We start from the raw sequence: 19975 nt of genomic DNA, 5'->3' as shown, positions 1-19975 counted from the left end.
AATATCAAGGAAAAGATTTATATATGTATTTCAAAGTTTGCAGTAAGCAATATGAAAAGCTCGTTACACGTACCAGCGTATCATCTAAATTACATGTATTACTTTTCTTTTTTTTTTAAAAACGTATGAAAAAGTGTTTTTTTCAAAGCTTATCATTACCTTAACAATGAAAAGTATATTAATATTTCCGTAGAAATCCAAGCGAGTTTCGTGATATAAAGATTTACTCTAATTCAAGATTAAGATAATTGGTTTTTTATTGTATTAATTATAGATTGCAACGTTGAAGCTTCAAATAGTAATACTCGTCTGTATGGCTTCATTTCATCGTCAGTTTCAGTCCATGTTCCAGATAAACCACTATCTGATTCATTTTCAACAGAAAATTCAAAACTAATCAAAGCTTTTTCAGCAAATATTTCTTCTTCCGGATTGCTCCATATAATCGTTGGAGTTGCACTGTTATTCTTCTTGTTATTTTTTGTTTTTGTTCCAATCTTTTTATCCTCCATTTTGTATAATTTACAAATAAGTATGTAGTATGAAAAGTTAAATGGCATATTCCTACTGTTCGCACGTTTCATTTCCGAGATTAAGTTTTCGAAAAGGGGTATAGATATTTGGGCAGGTATGTTAATGAACCTTTCGTTAATAAGTAAACCAATTGGTTGCGAATCATTTTGAAGTACATTCTTTATCATAGTGTAAGCTGCATCGGTGGCATGGTCACTAGATAATTCTTGCAATAAATCTCTTAATTGTTGTATGCACGGAAGATTCTAGGAATGATTTTTTATTAAATGATTGTAGAAATGATTAATCAGTTTTCATATAGTTTACTTACCTGTCTATCAGTTATATTTATTACTGTTGTAATACCAAAAACATCGAAAGTATCTTCTACATCTTCCTCGTCAGATCCTTCAAAATCTTCAGATTGTTTCACCACAGATCCTATATAATTCTGTGCGATTATAAAATCGGTTAATCCACCCAAATCTATATGTGCTTTTAAAAAAAGTTGCTGCAGTAATGTTTTAATTCCATGATAATCTGGATCTTGCGGATTGCGTCCTTCAAAATCTACTTGGATTTCCAAACCCTATGAATATATTAATAAGAATCTTTAGACTCATCAAATAATTTCACTCTTATACGTTAGTAAAATATATATTTAAGACTTCGAACGAAATGACACTAATCAATATAGCTTAGTAACAATGAAACATACGACATAAGAATGATATCATAAATTGCACGTGTCACGATTAGGTTAAGTTCCTAACTGAAACTATTTTTATGGAAAAAAACTATATTTTATATCTTACCGATTCTCCCACTTGTTCTTGCTCGTCATCCTCGCTACCAGAAGATTCTGGTTCATCGTCACCATCCCGTTTTACGACATTTTCTTGAATTTCTCGTTTTTTAACCGGAGCAGCCATTGTCACTCGATACGTCTACGTTTATTATGTTCACCACCACGTGATGAGCAAGCGTGCTTGACAGACATTAAAAATTCATGATAAAATCAATAATCCTTTTTCAAATTTCTCATAAAATTTTTACAATTTATTTTTTATTTAAATCACGATATTTATACATACACGTATAAAACAAACTATTTCCGATATATTAAATATTAATACTTCATTTGATTTGCCCACGATTGATAATATAAACACCTACCGTATCAATAACATCACAAAATACAACTTCGATATCGTTAGAATTTTATTTTTAATTTATTATATTATCTATAAAAAGCAATCGTAAAATTTCTACGAAAGTAGAATGAACATTTTAAATATATAATTTCTTGAAAAAATTGATTTTAAATATGGATTTGAATGTCCCGCGTAAGATCGCCGCCAGATGTCGCCACGATAGCGCTTCGAGTCGAAAATCAGTTGGCTCTAGAAAAAAAGCGAGTGAGCAACGGTTCGTTAACTCCCCAACAGTATTTTGCATAAATCCACAAGTGTCTCTTACGTATCCACACGTTAAATCGCACCAAAGAAAACGATTAGGAGTATCAAAAGGTAATATCATGCTCCATATCTTCCTTATATTTTTTATATTAATCCCGGGGAATAAGAAAAGGGATAGGAACTAAGAAAAATCTGAATTTGGATGGTTTAGACGCGCTCGAACGAGATTCGACTTTTCCGATGCTCTTAGTTGGTTCCTGATGTTACGTTCAAAAGAAAGAGAGAGATAGAGAGAGAGAAAAGAAGGGTTAGGAAAAAGGGCGGGAGGGAGATAGAAAAAGATAACTGAAAAAAAAGTAACGGTCGTTCGACATGCGCCTTTGAAACGTTTCTTAAGCACTGTGGCGCCTTTCGAAAAATATTCTAAGAACAAACGTTTCTAAGCTCTTTTCTTCCTCGTAAAGAATATACAAAAAAAAAAAAGAAAGAAAGAAGAAGAAGAAGAAGAAAACCAAAACGAAAGAGAAAGAAATCAGCGCGGAGAAAGGAAAAGGTTAATTGAAAACCAAATTTCTCAACGTGATCGAAGCGTTTCTTCTCCCGCCATTTTTGTTCTTTTTTTATCCAATCATACAACGAGTATTTTCTTTTTGAACATACACATACACGCGCATATATATATATATATATTTTTCTCTCTTCCAAATACTCGAACTCGAAATCAATGATATTATCCAGAATTAGAGTTTAGGAGAAAGAAGGTTAGGTCAGACAAGGATGAAGGAAAATTCGAACGGACTCGTATTATTCCGCGCGTTTTACTGTCTTCTGATTGGTCTTCGCGGTCATTGGCGTGCTGGCAACGGGTCTTGCAGGTCTAGACGAAATTCGATTAAAGTTCTTGCGCATGGTCCGAAGGAACAGGAAATCTTGTTTTCTCGAATTTCCCGGAGTCTGTCAGGTGGCACCACGTCGTTCTCTCTGTCCCTGGAACATTTCTCTTTCTCTCTTTCTTTCTCCCTTCTCTCTCTCTCTCTCTCTCTCTCTCTCTCTCTCTCTTTCTCTTTCTCTTTCGGTCTCCTTCGGTCTCTCTCGTTTGAGGTCTACTACACAGAACGGCGGCAGCCGTTACGATACGGCGCAGTACGAGCTACCTTTTCTAGGTTAAACAGACGCGTTTCCTCTCTCTCTCTCTCGTATGTACGTCGTCGTCGTTGTCGTCGTTGTCGTTATTGTCGTCGTTGTCGTTATTGTCGTCGTTGTCGTTATTGTAGTCGTCGTCATCGTCGTCGTCGTCGTCGTCGTTATTGTCGTTATTGTCGTCGTTTTCGTCGTTTTCGTTGTCGTCGTCGTTGTCGTCGTCTTCGTTGACACCTTGTTTCTCCCTCTTTCTATAGCCGTTACCACGTTATATCCAGATGTTAAGAGTTTAAATCGACATTAATCTCCGTTAAATATTTCATAAAAATAACATCGGAGTTTTTTTCAAATTAGATCTTGCCCATTCTCTCGCGGACGATTAATATTTTATATTCTACATACGTGAGATTTCCTGTGAGTGATTTTACCTGTGGCGGGGGTGGTGAGATGGCAGCCTCTTTCTCTCTCTCTCTCTCTCTCTCTTTCTATGTTTTTTTTCCCTTTCTTTCTTTCGTTATTCTTTCTTTCTCATACACACACTCTCTCTCTCTCTCTCTCACTTTCCCTCTCTCTCTCTCTTTCTTTCTATCTTTCTATCTCTAACTCCGTCCTTCTCATCTCCATCTGGTATTTATATTTTCATTTTATTTCTTCCTAGATGTTCGGCTGTCTAGATGTTTCAACTATCAATCTTTTTTCGTTTCCTTTTACTTTTCTTTTTCTTTTTCTTTTCTTTTCTCTTTCTTCCCCCACACACACATACACACACATACATATATATGGAAACCTACATCAATGTGTTTATTATATTCATCGAAAGTTTCCTGTGTCGTAAATAAACGTTACATACGGGTATATTACATGTACATCCACATATATACATATACAATATATGTGTATATATATATATACACATACATATTATATATATATATATATATTTATTTATATAGAATGCATACGATCGTTTTATAGAACACACACGATCGCAAGTGCTTTCCATACTGGCTGTATTTTCGATGTTTTTAGCGCTGTTCTACATTACATATGTGTAGCATATACATACATAGCTGTCTCACCTGCATTGGTCTCTTTCTCTCTCTCTCTATTTCTCCCTCTAGCTCTCTGTTTCTCTAGTTTTACGTTTCACCATCGTTTCTTGCGCTTTTCGTCATCGGACTATTTCTCTCTCTCTCTCTCTTTCTCTTTCTTTCTCTCTCTCTCTTTCTCTCTCTCTCTCTCTCTCTCTCTCTCTCTCTCTCGTATCTATCCAGTGAAAGAACAACGTTTTCCCGTTTTTATACAAATGATTGCGAAGAGCTATATCTTTTTCTATTTCTTTTTTTTTTTTACTTTCTTTATGATTCATTTCCTTCTCCGCTAATTAAAAGAAAGACGATATCGTTCGAACGACGCTCCTTTTCTTTTTAAATGTTTACGAACGACATTGTTATCGACTTTATGCGTTTCCACTCGACGATTTTTCAATTCGCAATTGGAAAAGTAATGGCCGTTAATTATTATTATTATTATTATTATTATTATTTAAAAAACATTCTTTTTTGTTTTTAACATTTCTCAAAAAAGACAATTATCGTCACGATCGTAATTCTCGTTTGTTCGATTTTCTAACGATTTGAATTTAATGAGAAAATTGGAATTGCAATTGGAAATGTAACGATCATTGTTGTTATTCGTTTATTTTGTTTCCTTTTTCTCGGAACATTTTTTAGGTTATATCGCTCGACGAAGTTTTTTTTTTTTTTTTCGTAGTTTTGCTTGCAATTAGTTGTTTAATTCATTCGAATCGAAGAAGAAAATTGGCAATTGGGAAAGTAATGACTATGATTTATTTTTTCTTTTTTTCATTTTTTCCCTCGCGACATCTTTCAAGAAGAAAAAGTACCATCGCGACCTTAATTCTTGTATAGTTTTCTAACGATTAGAATTTGAGTAATAAAATTGGCAATTTTAATAGTAATTAAAAATAATATCTATCTATCTGTTTGTTTATTTTTTTTTTTATTATTAGGTTATATCATTCGAGGAAAAATAATTGTCACGGTCTTAATATACTCTTTCAAGTTTCTAATGATCTCAATAAAATTGAATAATCGAATTAAATTGATTAAATTAAATTAACCATGCTTTCATCATTATTATTACATTATTAATTTTCTTTTTTCTTTGGTTCATGAACTTTTTAGATTATTTTTTTCGACAAAAAAAGATATTGTTAACGTACAAGCTTGCTTGTACACGTATTTTTAATGATTTCAAAAAAATTATTAATTGAAAAAGCAATGATCATCATCATCATCGTCGTCATCATCGTCATCATCGTCATCATCATCATAATCATCATAATCACCATCATCATTATCATCATCATCATCATCATCATCAACATCATCATCATCATCATCATCATCATCATCATTATTTTTCTAATGATATTTTTAGAGAGTTTATTTAACCCGATGAGAAACTATTCTAACAGTCTTTTAGCTTTCTAACGTTTTTAAGGAAATTAAAAAGTATTGAGTTTATATATATTTCTTTTTTTTTTCTTTTTATCAATGACATTAGATGAAAAAGGACAGTCATAGTCGTAGTTATCTTAGTTTTCTAAACGATTTCAACTTTCTCTGTTCAAATAAGTTGTAGTTGTTCTTCATTCCGTTCATTTCGTCATCGATGATTGCTCTTTGCTGTCAGCAGCAACGACACTTTCATTACGTGCCGATAATTAGAGAGAGCGAGAGAGAGAGAGAGAGAGAGGCAGAGAAGGAGTGAGAAAGAAAGAGAAAAAAGGAGAAAGAGTGGGAGAGAGAGAGAGAGAGAGAGAGAGAGAGAGAGAGAGAGAGAGAGAGAGAGAGAGAGACAGAGTTATTCCAGCGAACGACTTTGTACTAATTATCTGTTGCATTGTATGTCGCTTTCTCTGTTATGTGTCCTCGTTCATTAAAATGACATCATCATCGACGATGCTTCTTCTTCAGCTGATTAATACAAGACATTAACTACTTCTATTGATGTTTACTTTTCAATGTGGACATTGGTTGGAAACAAAAAAAAAAAAAAAAGAAAAGAAAAGAAAATGTCGACTTGTTTAATTGTTTTTTATCTCTTTTATTTATTTATTTTTTTTGTATAAAAATTTATTGGTATTCCGTAATTTTTTTTTTCTTTTTCTAAGATAGATAATTTTTTTATTACGTGTTATAAATAATTAATTATTTATCAATGAATGTCAATGACGAGATGATAATAACAATTTTATAATATTTCTTAAGACACACGTGTAAGTGTGAATAATTAAATCATTAATGATTAATTATTGGATACGTATTACGGGTGCAACGAATATTGGTTTTATTACTGTTGAACGATTTTAATTAATTTTGCAAATAATCTTATTGTCATGGAATTTTGATATTAATAACAATTATACAATTTTCTTCTTAATAGTAATTGTATAAATCGTTTTGGTTTTTATCATTTTGAGACGCTTATTGAAAATTGCAATATTGCAATAATTTTACAATTTTCAATTTTTTTTATTATTATTAACAACAACAACAACAACAATAATAATAATAATAATAATAAATACGTTCAACATATATTAAGAAAAATTTTTAAATATGAAATGAAATTGATAAAACGATTACATGATCATTATATAATTTTACTATTATATCTTTTTTTTCTTTTCTATTCTACGATCGAAAGTTCTCGATCGTAGAATATCCGGTGATTTGGACGAATGAAATTAAGCCATACGGCTACATCGTAGGGGCGTGCTAAGGGCGATGCAACCCAGACGCAACTGGTTGATTTATTGGTGCTTTCGCGTGTAGAGAAAACCTAGCATAGAGGAGGATACCGAATTGGATTACGTTGCGCGCACAAATGACTTTATTCAAATGCGATTTTAGAATATCCCCTATCCTCCTCTCATCCCTCTTTGACAATTCCCACCCCTTCGTCGCAGCTCTCGCGTCATTCGCAGATTACAAAGAGAGATGAGATTAACTCATATTTAGATAAACCGGATCGTCTTTAGCCAGATAAGACCAAAGTGTGTGTCCATTGATTTAATCCTTTTTCAATATTAATGTCATATATATGTATAAGTATATATATATATATATATATATGTATATATAGGAATATATAGATATATATAATGTACATAAATATTATATATAGTAGGTCCGTTTTAAATACGCGATTTTCTTAAGTATTAAAAATGAGAAAAATATTTCGGACGAGTATTGTACGATATCAACGGTAGTTAAATAAATAGTATTATTATTTGACATTGCGATAACCTTGGAGAGTTCTACGAAGGTCAAATTCAGTTCAAATTTTTTTATGGAATCTTATATTCTTTATATATATATATATATATATATATATATATATATATATATATATATTTATGAGATTGATTTTATAAGTACGTAATAGAACGTTATATTTTTCAGATAATAATGATATTTATATAAATATTATTTTTATTAGATTTTTATAGTAATAGTAGAAAATAGAATTTTATTAGATATATTATTAATATGGAAAAAGAAAAATTGTTTTTCTTGTTAGACTTTTTGTTTTTTCTTTGTTAGAAACTCCTTCTCGAGAGATTCTCTTTACTTTTTTTTTCTTTTTTTTTCAAGTTGACCCTCCAAGGTATCTTAGCGTACGTGGGCGGAGAGCCGTGCCTAAGCTGCGATTTATATAAACGGCCTCTATATCCCCCGAGCGACTAATACCAGGCACGAGCACGATTTTGTGCTTCCGTTAGGTCTACCTACACGTCTACTCGTACTATGTAGGATTATCCTAAATCCTTTGCTCGAGAGTTGGTCTAAAGCGTGGGTAAAACAAAATGCTTTGTTGTAATTGACGTACGTTAGTCTTCATTGATTTTTATTTAAAAATATTTTTAGATCCGTCGTAAAGTAGATCAAAAAAAAAAAAAAAGAAAAGAAAAGAAAAGGAAGAGAAAAAAAATAAGAACGCGGATTTCTTCGCATTCATGTGTAGAATAAGAAACGAATGAAATTAAAAAATTATTAGATACTAGTAATTCGTAATAAAAAGTTCGTTCAAAAGTAAATAAATAAATTACGATCGATCTCGATTGATAATCGATTTTTATATTTGTTATGAAGTAGATTAGAAATCTAGTAGAAAAAAGAAAGATATTCGAAAATTATTGAATGTTAATAATTTATAAATAAAAATAAGTTCGTTCAAACGCGTGAGTCATGAGCGATCGTATAAATCAAAATCGATCAAAGGAAAATCCAAAGTAACCTATTTCTTATATACATACATATATATATATATATATTTCCCATAATCTATATCTCTGAAATAAGAGTCATCGCGTATTGAGTATATTTAACGGATAAAAAGATATATAGCTTTGGGCGGAATCGCAAGAGAGAGATTTACTCGAGTAAATAGTAAATTCATTTCGATCGCCGACGCAGCCTGTGGCGGGCCGCGTCATTTTTAAAAAATAGACTTTTTATTCCTGCTCGGTCCCTTGGCGTGAGTTAACTTTATGATCGAAAAAAGAAGTAAGAGAAAAAAGAAATAAATAAAGAAAGAAAGAAAGAAAGAAAGAAAGAAAGAAAAAGGAAGAAAGAAGAGAGAAAAAGAAAAACAATTAATAAAAGAGAGAAAGAGAATGAATGAGTTTGAGAGAGAAAGATAATCAATGAGTAAGAGGGAGAAAGATAATGAATGTGTAAGAGGAAGAAAGAGAATTAATGAGCGTATGTGAAAGAGAGAGAAGAAGAAAGACCTAGAACAAGAAAGAGAGAGAATTAAAAAAATGAATTATGAAATAGTAAAAATAAGAAAGAAAGAGAGAGAGAGAGAGAGAGAGAGAGATAATGAAATAGTAAAAATGAGAAAGAGAGAGAAAAAGAATGAGTGAAAGAGTGAGAGAGAAAGGACGAAATAGTAGAAACGAGAAAGAGAGAGAAAGAAAGAAAGAGAGAAAGAGAAAGAAATATAGAAAAAGCGAGTGAGTGAGAAAGATAGAAAGAAAGAGAGGTAAAATAGGAATAGAGAGCCATGAGAGAGAGATAGAGATAGAGATAGAGAGAGACTGAGAAAGACTGAGAGAGAGAGAGAGAGATAGAGATAGAGATAGAGATAGATAGAAAGATACCAGGATTAATTGCATTTGCGAGCCTTCCTTTATCTCGTTTCTAAAGCTTCCGTACTGGATCGAGAATATTGTGCTACTTCTTAACTCGTGAGGACGTCGCTAGACATTTTTGTTCTTCTTTCTTCTTCTTCTTCTTCTTCTTCTTCTTCTACTTCTTCTATTTCTACTTGTTCTTCTTCTTCTTCTTTTTCTTTCAGGTTTTTTTTTTTTCTTATACAAATAAATCAAATTAATTATGCATTCGTTTGTTCATAGATTTAATTTAATTGATTTACGTTTCGTATAAGATTTATTTATTGTAGGAACGACGAAGTTATATTCGTTATTTTTAATAGAGTTTTTAAAATTCGTTTGAATTTCTTTCGATATATTCATTAGAAGGTGTACCATTTTATAACGGGGTTATGGAAATTGATTGAGAATTTTAACGATACGCCTTGACTTTTTATAAATTTAGAAGAAGGAAGTAATTTGATTGGATATATATTTAGTATTAATATTGTATATTCTTAATTATTCTTAATGATATTTTAATGGGAAAATTATTTCATTGGAAAGTTAAATTAGTCAATATATGCGTGTAAAATTTATTATTATAAAATAATTACAAAATGCAAGAAAAAGTACATGTCCACAATGCAATTCAATATTATACTATTCGTTATCATTCTCAATCGAATTAGATATCACTCAAAATGATAGTGAGAATTAGAAAAAAAATATTGAAAAACATAATTTAAGTATCGTTTCGTCTAAATATTATATTAAATTAAATAACATTTAGCAAATTGAATATTAAAATATGAATCCATTCGTATTATCATAATGAGAAGAATCAGAACAAAAAATAAAAAAATATATCACTTCACTGATCGTACGCTACTGTAATTTAAATATTACATTAAAATAGATATATTCGTCAATAGAGAAAAGTCTATATATTTAAATGCATATTTAAATATAATTGAAATATATATCAATGTATGCACGCACACACACACACACACACACACACACACACACACACACACACACGATATTATTAATATTCAAAATATTTCTAAAAAAAGAAAAAGAAAAAGAAAAATAGAAAAGAAAGAAAGAAAGAAAAAAAAGGAAAGAAGGAAATAAAAAGAAAGTAGTATAGAAAGGACAAAAGATCCATTGAAAATATTTCCATTCATATTCTCACTTCATTAGCTAATCGACGTAGTAGATACACAAACACATATACATACACATATTGAGACTACGTTAGAACTAGAGATAGATATCGTTCCTAGGATGCACGGGAGAGTGAGACGGAGGAAAGGTCGGGTGGTAAGTAGGAATGGAGGGGGTTTGGAGTTAGGGTGGTTGGAAGTTACTGGCGGGGGTGGAAATGAGAGAGAAGATCGTGCAAGGGTTGCATCCGAGGCCATCCGAAGACCGCGTCCTAGTTTCAACGAAGCGATACCACGTTCGCGTTGGTCGCTTCGGTACGAGTGTGACAGAAGGCCCAACTAGCCAGAAGGGTAGCTAGCTAGAGGGGTAGAAGGTATGTGTAGCTAGAGGGGTAGCTAGCTGGAGGGATAGAAAGTATGTGTAGCTAGAGAGATTAGCTAGCTAGCTAGCTAGAGTGATAGGTGTAGGATAGGTAGGTAGGTAGGTAGGTAGGTAGGTAGGTTGCTTGGTTGGTAGGTAGCTAGGTAGGTAGTAGGTAGGATAAGGACGGTGAGAAAAACTCAACGCGAGAGAAAACCGAATCAATAAACCTACGATCTCGGCTTCTCCAGCCTCCTGCCCCTACCCCCTACACCCTATCCCCTACCCTTATTCCTTGTCCCTACCCTAGCTCCTGCACCTACTTATGTAACTAGGCGAGCCAGCTATAAGAGTTTTGTATACGGTCGAGAACTTACGAGGTAGACTTCGATGTTGAAAAATTGACAATAGTGAGAACGCCAACTTTCTTTCTTTCCTTTTCTGTTCTTTTTCTTTCGGGGGACCGGTCTCTTTTTTTTTTTCTTTTTTGGTTCTTTCTCTTTTTTTACACACACACCCTCCCTTTTTCTTTTTTTCTTTTTCGAGAATTTTCAATTTAGCTTTTTTTCTTTTTTTCTTCTTCTTCTTCTTCTTCTTTTGCTTTCCTCTTTTTTCCTTTTCCTTTGTTTTCTTTTTGTTTTTTTTTCGTTTATCGAATCGACGAATAAGTTATCGTTGGAATTTTTCATAGAGGGCGGCCAAAAAGTTAAAAATCGATTATTCTTCTTCTTTTTTTTTCCTTTTTTTTTTTTTCTCTTTTTCAGGATGTGAAACAAATACGTGCCTACGGACTTTTTTTTTACAATTTTTACAAACACGTAGAAATATAATACGTATTTATATACCTATATCAAATATATATATATATATTTTTTAATTTTAATATATTGATGTATTAAAAAAGAATTATTTTCCTTTATAATTTCTGAATTATTTCGATGTATAAACATTTTGGATATACACACCAAATTTTGTTTCTTCTTTCAAGATAGATTTTTCTAAACAAATTTCTAAGACTTATCGTCGATTCGTAATTTTTAATCTGACGAATAACCCTTTATTTATATACCTGTGTATATATATATATATACACACACATATATATATATATATACATGTACACATACGTACATACATTCATATGTATTTAAATTACATGTAGCGTATGCGCAAATATGGCCGTACACTCGACCAAGGGGATATAGGTAGGCAATCTTTCGCGTGTGTATACACATGGTCTATTATATAAATAACAGTGATCACGTGTCGGCATTACGCCACGAGGAATATCCTGGGTAGAGGATATTAAACTTTTAACACGACGTTTCTCATCTCTCAGCTAAACGAAACGTCACAAACGATGACGCGGTGATAAACACCGTGTTAGGTATTTGATAGAAAATGTAAAATATATATACAAGGATTTGAACATAAATATGTCTCACGAAATGTCTGTATTTTTATTTATTTATTTATTTTTTTTTATCTCGTTATTATTCGCATTAAAATGTCCGTTTAAATTTATTCACATTAAAGTGAAATAAAAGAAAATAAAATGAAAAATGAAGTGAAAAACTAGTTCGAAATATTTTATTTTAGTATCACGTCATTCGCGTTTCGACGTTTTTGTTTTATATTTAATAGGAGAATAAATATATAGGATGGGCCAAGAGTTTCTAAACGATCTTAAGAATCAATTACTCCATTTCCGAAACTTTTCAAGTTGAATTTCTTTTTCAGATCGTAAAACTGCAAGCGGAGCTTGCAAGAATTGACAAGACTGACTGGAAAAGAAAAGTCGAAAAACTTCTCGAGAAAGGGTTAATCGATTTTTAAATTCGTTTAATAACTTTTCACCCACGTAAGAACATTTGTTCGCAATCTAATTGGATATTATAAATTTCACTCGTCTTAGCATCCTGTTCGTTTATTGTAATAATTTTTTATCGAGTGAAAGAGAGACGTATAATCCGAATTTAAACAAAAAAAAAAAAAAGGAAAAGAAAGAAAAGCAAAAAGGAGAAACAAGAAGGCCGTAAAATAATTTGTTTTTTTTTTTTTTTTTGATTCGTTAGAAAAAGGAACGGGAAAAAAGGAAAAAGAAAAAAAGAATCGAAGTCTGGATCGGAAAAAAAGTTTGAATTTTTTATAATCACAAAGAATTATATTATTTCTCGACGAGAAGAAAATATTATTTTCGGCGTTTGATTTTATCGAACTAGGAAGAATGAATAGAGTTATATCTCAAGGGGGTTATCTCGAACAATATTCATGAAGCGTAATTATGACCGACATTGGATCCCATCGATCTGGTTTTACGTGACCATCAGCAAAGCGGAAGATTCGCGTATCGTATCGTATCGTATCGTATGATATCGAATTTTGGATTAATAGAATCGATGTCTTCGTCATCGGAAGGATTCGACGATTTATCGGATATTCGTAAGAGGGCTTGAAAAGAGAATTTCAAACGTATACGTTTCAGTTTTGACAATATATAATACATATATATATATATATACATACATACATACATATATATAATATATGGGTAAGGTGTATTTAACTATTTGTTTTATTTTATTTCTTTTTTTCCTTTTTTTTTTCTTTTACATTTTATTCTCAAATATCATATGACGAAGAATTTTATGACATCTATATAGTAAATAATTCGTAATAGAATATTAGCGATATTTAGTTGAATGTGCATATAAAAATTGTTCTTTTTTTTTTTATTTTATTTTACTTTTTATTTTTTTTTCTCAAATAGTATTTTATATAATATTATTTAATCAATGATTTATGAGACATTCAACTTTGTTTTTGTTTTATTTTATTTCTCTTTTTGTTATTGCTTTCTTCGTTTCTTTTTTTTTTCTTTCTGTATCATATTCTTTCTTTATTTATTTTATTTTCTTCTACGATTGAATTGTACAAAATAATTGTTAGAAGTTTATAGAACACGTACTCTTTTATTACTTTATCTTAAAGTGAAAATTTTTATAATACGATTAATATAATTTATGAGACGTAGAAGAAAATTTTGTTTTGATCTTATTTGAATGTAAAAAAATTTATGATACCAGACAATGAATTACGATTATTATTATGATTATTTTCTGTTTTATTTGTTTTTTCATTTTTTTTTTATTTCCATATCAATTTTATTTCAAGATAGAATTTTATTTGTGATTTTGAACGGTAATCGATCGATATGAAGAAAGAATCCCATTCGCATTCCTTCACGCATTCTAAACGCGCATCTCGTTTCACTCTTTCGAAATTCTTCTCGTATTCCTCTCGAGCATTTTCTGTCGATTTGTGGATTGGTACAACTATTCATCGGTTATTTACATCATGTCGTACAAGATTTTATAAACTCGTGTATACATACATACATATATATATATATATATATATAAATTAAAATATTGTTATTATTTTCAAATAAGACGACAAATAATTTTTTAATTTTAACGAATTTATTTTCAACTTTTTTAATCGATGAAAAAAGTAAAAATTTGATGATAATTGTAATGACATTTGAAATGAAAACACTTGAATTTTTTTCTTTTATTTTTATTACACAGGATTAAATAATATGCATAAATGCGTTTGGTTGGTTGAGATTTAATTAACCCGATGGGAAATATGTTATTATCGCCATAATCACGCCACATTTTTATTAAAAATATTCCATTTTACAATGGAAATACTTGAAATAAAAATATAATACTTCCGAAATACATGAAAATATTTATTGACAATTAACCGTGCATTAAAATATTATTATTATTACATAAACGTCCGATGCGAAGTGACAAAGATTTAAAAAAGAACAATCAAATCTGATTCACTTCTTTCTTTTTTCATTTTTCTTTTTCTTTTTCTTTTTCTTTTTTACTTTCTTTTTTCTCTAATTGTCAAACAGTTTATTGATAGTAACGTTATTAATCTTTCATATTTCATCGATCGAACGTTAAAAAATAATAGTATATAACAACGATTAAAATCGAATTGAATGAGAAAGAAACAGTTCGAGAAAAAAAACTGCAGCAGTACACATAATGAATCTATATAATTAGAAATGTATATAAAAATAAAAAAAAAAAAGGAAAAAAAAAGGAAAAAGAAAAAGACAAACCTCCGACACCGGTCATTCCTTTTTTTTTATTTTTCTTTTTTATTTTAAACGAAATTAATATGTAATTCGTTAAATGATTCGGTATGATAAAAAAAGATCAGATGGATAATAATAACGACAATTAAGAGCAATTAATTTTCCTATGACGGTCTTTCTCATTGAAAAAAGAAAGTAAAAAAAAAAAAAGAAAGAAAAAGGAAAAAGAAAGAAGAATAAAAAGTCCTAGAAAATCATTACGATAGTCGAGATGATGATTTCGGAAGGAGTGGCGGAGGGGAGGGGACATGAAGAGGAACGTGAAAAAAGAGAGAGAGAGAGAGAGAGAAAAAGCGTTGATACATAACGTGGCTCTCGTAATAAAGACCGCCTCTCATTTCCTTTGCGAAATATTATTTCAAAATCAGCACCAGGGACGGCGCGTTTGCGTCTGCTTCGGAAAGTCATAGAGACTGAAATGGGCAAAAGAGACAGAGAAAGTGAGAGAGAGAGAGAGAGAGAGAGAGAGAGAGAGAGAGAGAGAGAGAGAGAGAGAGAGAGAAAAATGAAAGATAGAAAGAGACGGTCAAATACAGATAAGTAGAAAGAGAGATAAATAGAGAGAAAGATAGAGAAACAGAGAAATAAAAAGAGAGAGAAAATAAACAGAAATATAGGGAGAGACAGTAAAATACAGAAAGATAGAGACATAGGTAGAAAGAGAGAGTAAGAGAGAGAGAGAGAGAGAGAGAGAGAGAATAAATAAAAAGATAGAGATAGAAATAGAGATAGATAAAGAGAAGGAAAGAGAGAAAGAGAGAACAGACAGATAGAATATATATATATACATATATATATATAAGAAAGTAAAATAAAAAGAAAAAAAGAAAAGAAAAGGATGGAACGAGACGAAATAAATAAGACAAAGAGCACGAGGGGATCCTTTTTAACGTGGAAAAGCTACGTGTAGGATAAACGCAAAAGCTTCATGTGCCATCTATGTACGTGCTGACAAAAGCACCCAGTACGAGCTTTTTTTTTAATTGTCTGTCTCCAGCCGGTATTTCTCTCTTCATCATCGCGAGCTTTTTATTTGCGAGCCGTCCCGAACCGAGTTGAGCCGAGTGAAATCGAGTCGAGTCGAACCGAAGCGGACCGATCCGAGTAAAACCGAGTCGAGACGAATTGTTACGAACGAAACCGAACGATGACGAATGGGGACGAGTAGCGAATCGTACGTCTCGTTGAGCTTTCGTGCTAATATCTTGGTCCTTTTCAAGGAGAATTTCGTACAGTAGTCGAGGATTTAATAGAACTTTTTTTTCCCCCTCTTTTTAAGAAGGAGCAACTTCCTTTGATCTCCTTTTCCATGAACAGACGAATTCGTTTCAAAAAAGAAGACTAGGAAACATTTTTTCATTTTTGAAATACTAATACATATATATATATATATATATATATATATATATATATATATATATATACTGGGTTATACTAGGTACTATTTTTTTTTTTCTATAGACGTTATCATGGGATTAAATATCATTCACTCGATTAGGATAGGATCAATGAGAGTCTAGATTAGTTTTCGCGTTTTTTTATATTTTTTTTCCGAATTTTTTATGTCTTATATTGAGAAAGTAAATATTTCGATTAGAAGAAATTTGATTTATAATTTGTTATTTGTAATCCTTGTTACATTTTCATTATTCATATAATAATAATTATTATAACATAGAATAAAGACGAGTCGTCGATGACAATCGATACGATTTGTAGTTTTTTTTTTGTATCATCGATTCGTTATCTTCAATCTTCTAATTGCTTATTTGTAGTCTCGTTTTATTTTTTTCTTTTTTTTTTTTTTAGAAAGTATGGATTTACGTGTCTGTGTATGTATTTTTGTTTTTATTACGTTTTTCTAGAAAGTGCATTCGTTACACCGACTATCATTTCGATCCTCAGCTATTTATTATATTAAATATAATCTACGATCTTTTAAACCTTACGATATTTAATTATATCAACATATTTTCGATTACGCAAATGCATTAATTTCTGATCTGATTTCTAATCTTAAAAAAAGAAAATGATATACGTAATCTCGTTTATAGTTTTTTTTTTCATTTTTTTTGCATGACCTGTAATATCATAGACACAATATTTCCTAATTGACTTATTCGAATGAAAAAGAAAAAAAAAAAAAAGATTTGTTGAAATTATAACGAATAAAAAAAGAGAAAAAGAGAAACGATGAAAAATGTTATGTGGTATTTCGATTATCGACTTTGTTATCAGCGATATTCACCGTTATAGTGTTACCTAATGGGAGGTTCTCCGTAACGTTCACTTTCTTACATAAGTCAGAGAGAATATTGTGTTTCTTCTTTGAACAGGAATAAAGTCGCGCACGGGCTACAAACGTTCTCAGAATATAAATGAGAGAGTGAGCTTTCTCTTTGCGAGCTCGTTTCCCTTTCGATTAAAAACGATGGTCGATTTCGAGACGGAAGAAAATTACTAACATCTGCGAAATGATTTTTATTTTTTCATTTCATTTCTTATTTTATTTACTTACTTACTTATTTATTCCTTCTGTTTCATTTTATTACATTTTATTACATTTTATTTTATATTTTTTGTACTTCCTTTCTTTATTTTCTTATTTTTTTCTATATATTTTCTGTACACATGTATATATATATATATATATATAACAATGCTAATTAATTTTAATAATATATCTAAAAGTATGTAATAAATGTTAATTATTCAATTAATTAATTAGATAATAATTAATAATTATCTTTCGTCCTTTTAGTATCTTCGATATGATCGAGTAATGTTTATAATTTTCCAACAGTTTTTCTTTTCTTTTTTATTTTTTATTCTTGAAATTTAATTTTAATTTAAATTAATGTTAATAAGGTCGGTCAGGATGAAAAGTTTGTAAATTATATTAAAAAATCGATTACTCTTTTTTCGAGATGTTTTTAAATTTGTAATCTTACAAGTGTTAGGCTTTTATGATTTGAAAACAAAGTTTCGTCGAAAAAAAAAGGTAATCGTTTTTTAACATCAATTAAAAACTTTTCGTTACTGTCTATGAACTTTTGAACCACTCTGTATATATATATATATATATATATATATATATATATATATATATATATACTTATATATAAATGATGATAATTAATAATAATAATAATTCATGTATATATACATACATACATCCTTACATATATCCTATATATTAATGATAACAGGTAGTTTTTCATTTTAATTTAAAAAAGTATATTAAATTTCCAATAAAAATACAAAAATTGTGATGTATTCGTACAGCTTACGAATTTATAATTCAACCATATATATATATATATAGATCTGTCAAGAATGATGAATAACTAAGGTTAAAAAATACATTGTTATATTTCTTTTATTCAAAGTAATATATCAAACATTCGCATTAGTTCAGATCATATGGAACGTTTTAAAATTGTAAAACAAACTTCTTTGCCGGTTAAAAATTCTTTTTTACCGAACTATTCATTGTATCAAATATTAAATATCATTCATTTTTAACTGTAAGAACACAATTAGATACTATTTTCATATTTACGTTTGAAGATGAGCAAATTTTCAATAAAATAATTCTTAAATCAAGAAAAATACAAATTTTTAATTACAATTGTATATTTCTGAATCCACATACACATACATATTTCAGAAATTATTAGATGTACAAAAATTAAAAATTGTATTTATAAAATTATATATTTTTGAACACACACACACACACACACAAAGATATACAGACGTATACTTCAGTAGAAATACACTTCACAATTTTTTAAATCAACAAGAATTAAAAACAAGAATTAAATTTATACAATTATGTATTTCCGATATACATATACAGTCCTACACAAATACATATACATATACACATACAGACACAAATATATATATATATATATGTATGTATATATACATGTTTATTATTACAATATTTTTAAGATACTTACATAAACAGATCATTATTAGGTCGATTTTTTTTTGAAGACACCCTGTATATGAACATATACATAGCATACACACGTCAGGATGTTCGTAACGAGAACAGTGGTGAAGGTGGTGGAGGTGGTGGTGGTGGTGGTGGTGGTGGTGGTGGCGGTGGTGGGATAGAATGGGATGAGATGGGAGGAAGGGGTGGTGGTAGGAAGGGGTGGTAGGAGAAAGGAACAGGGAACGGAGGAACGGGATGGAATCGACTAATTTGAAATTCAGCTTCGTTCTTCCTGTTGCACGAACGAGCTTTCGTAGAAACCGAATACACTATACGTATATTATAGAGGAGAGTAAGGGAGAAAGAAAGAAAGAAAGAAAGAAAGAAAGAAAGAAAGGGATAAGAATAGGGAAAGATGTGATGATAAAAAGTGACAGACTATACAGGGTGTTACAATTAATTCGTATATTTCCAAAAGAAATATATTTTATTAATTATACTTGAAATATGTCTTTTTTGAAAGTATATTTTTTTTAAAAAAATGTTTTTCGATAATCTTCTTTGCACGCGTGCAAAAAAAGAAAAAAAGAAAGACGTTAGGTTTATACGAACGAAGAAATTTGAGGGATGGAAAATAGACGATAATTTTTGATTATTACAATAGCCCTTTTTTCAAGGTAATCCTTGTCAATATAATTCATGACTCTCGATATTTCTCTTAAGTTGGATCTTAACTTGGATCATCAATATATTTTTTATTACTCTTAAGGTTATTGATTACCGTAAGGTCGTTGGATCATCTTCAACGAGAGATAAATGTGACGTTTGAGAAAAAAAAAAGGGAAAAGAAACAAGAAAAAGAGAAAAAGGAAGATAAGAAAGTTGGAAATTTTTATTGAACATCGACTTTTAACTTCGATATATCTCACTTGAGTATTTCATATCGTTTAATTCCTTCTTTTGCGAGCTGCAATGTCATAATATCAATAAAGGTATATCAATTTTTTTGGGAAAAAAAGAATAATACGCAATAAATAAGTAAATGAATACAAATA

The 19975-nt window shown here is 30.3% G+C and overlaps 2 protein-coding genes across 5 annotated transcripts in view; one reads left to right on the top strand and one right to left on the bottom strand.

Annotated features, from left to right (window-relative positions):
* Positions 1-4: 4 nt before the first annotated feature.
* LOC127068332 (protein BCCIP homolog) lies at positions 5-1497 on the bottom strand. Its single transcript, XM_051004365.1, has 3 exons — positions 1329-1497; positions 845-1102; positions 5-779 (listed from the first exon to the last, which is right to left on the bottom strand). Exons 1-3 carry the CDS (start codon positions 1443-1445, stop codon positions 240-242), a joined length of 915 nt encoding a protein of 304 aa, XP_050860322.1. The 5' UTR covers positions 1446-1497; the 3' UTR covers positions 5-239.
* A 401-nt stretch (positions 1498-1898) lies between these two features.
* Positions 1899-19975, top strand: part of LOC127068313 (protein Skeletor, isoforms B/C) — an 84768-nt gene continuing 66691 nt past the window's right edge. Inside the window, exon 1 of one of the 4 annotated variants that reach the window (XM_051004315.1) lies at positions 1899-2042. The gene's annotated coding sequence lies outside the window, so the exon portion shown is untranslated. The other 3 variants (XM_051004317.1, XM_051004319.1, XM_051004318.1) reach the window with 3 other exon arrangements.

The sequence above is a fragment of the Vespula vulgaris genome, chromosome 13 (assembly GCF_905475345.1).
Source record: "Vespula vulgaris chromosome 13, iyVesVulg1.1, whole genome shotgun sequence".
Classification (NCBI taxonomy): Eukaryota; Metazoa; Arthropoda; class Insecta; order Hymenoptera; family Vespidae; genus Vespula; species Vespula vulgaris.
The sequence above is the reverse complement of the archived record's forward strand: the minus strand, read 5'-3'. Positions and strand labels throughout refer to the sequence as shown.

Excerpts from the sequence above, each read along its gene's own strand:
- LOC127068332 (XM_051004365.1), bottom strand. The coding sequence starts at position 1,445 with ATGGCTGCTCCGGTTAAAAAACGAGAAATTCAAGAAAATGTCGTAAAA. Across the intron at positions 1,103-1,328 it reads AAGAACAAGTGGGAGAATCG|GGTTTGGAAATCCAAGTAGA; the intron begins GTAAGATATAAA and ends ATATATTCATAG. Across the intron at positions 780-844 it reads TAAATATAACTGATAGACAG|AATCTTCCGTGCATACAACA; the intron begins GTAAGTAAACTA and ends AATCATTCCTAG.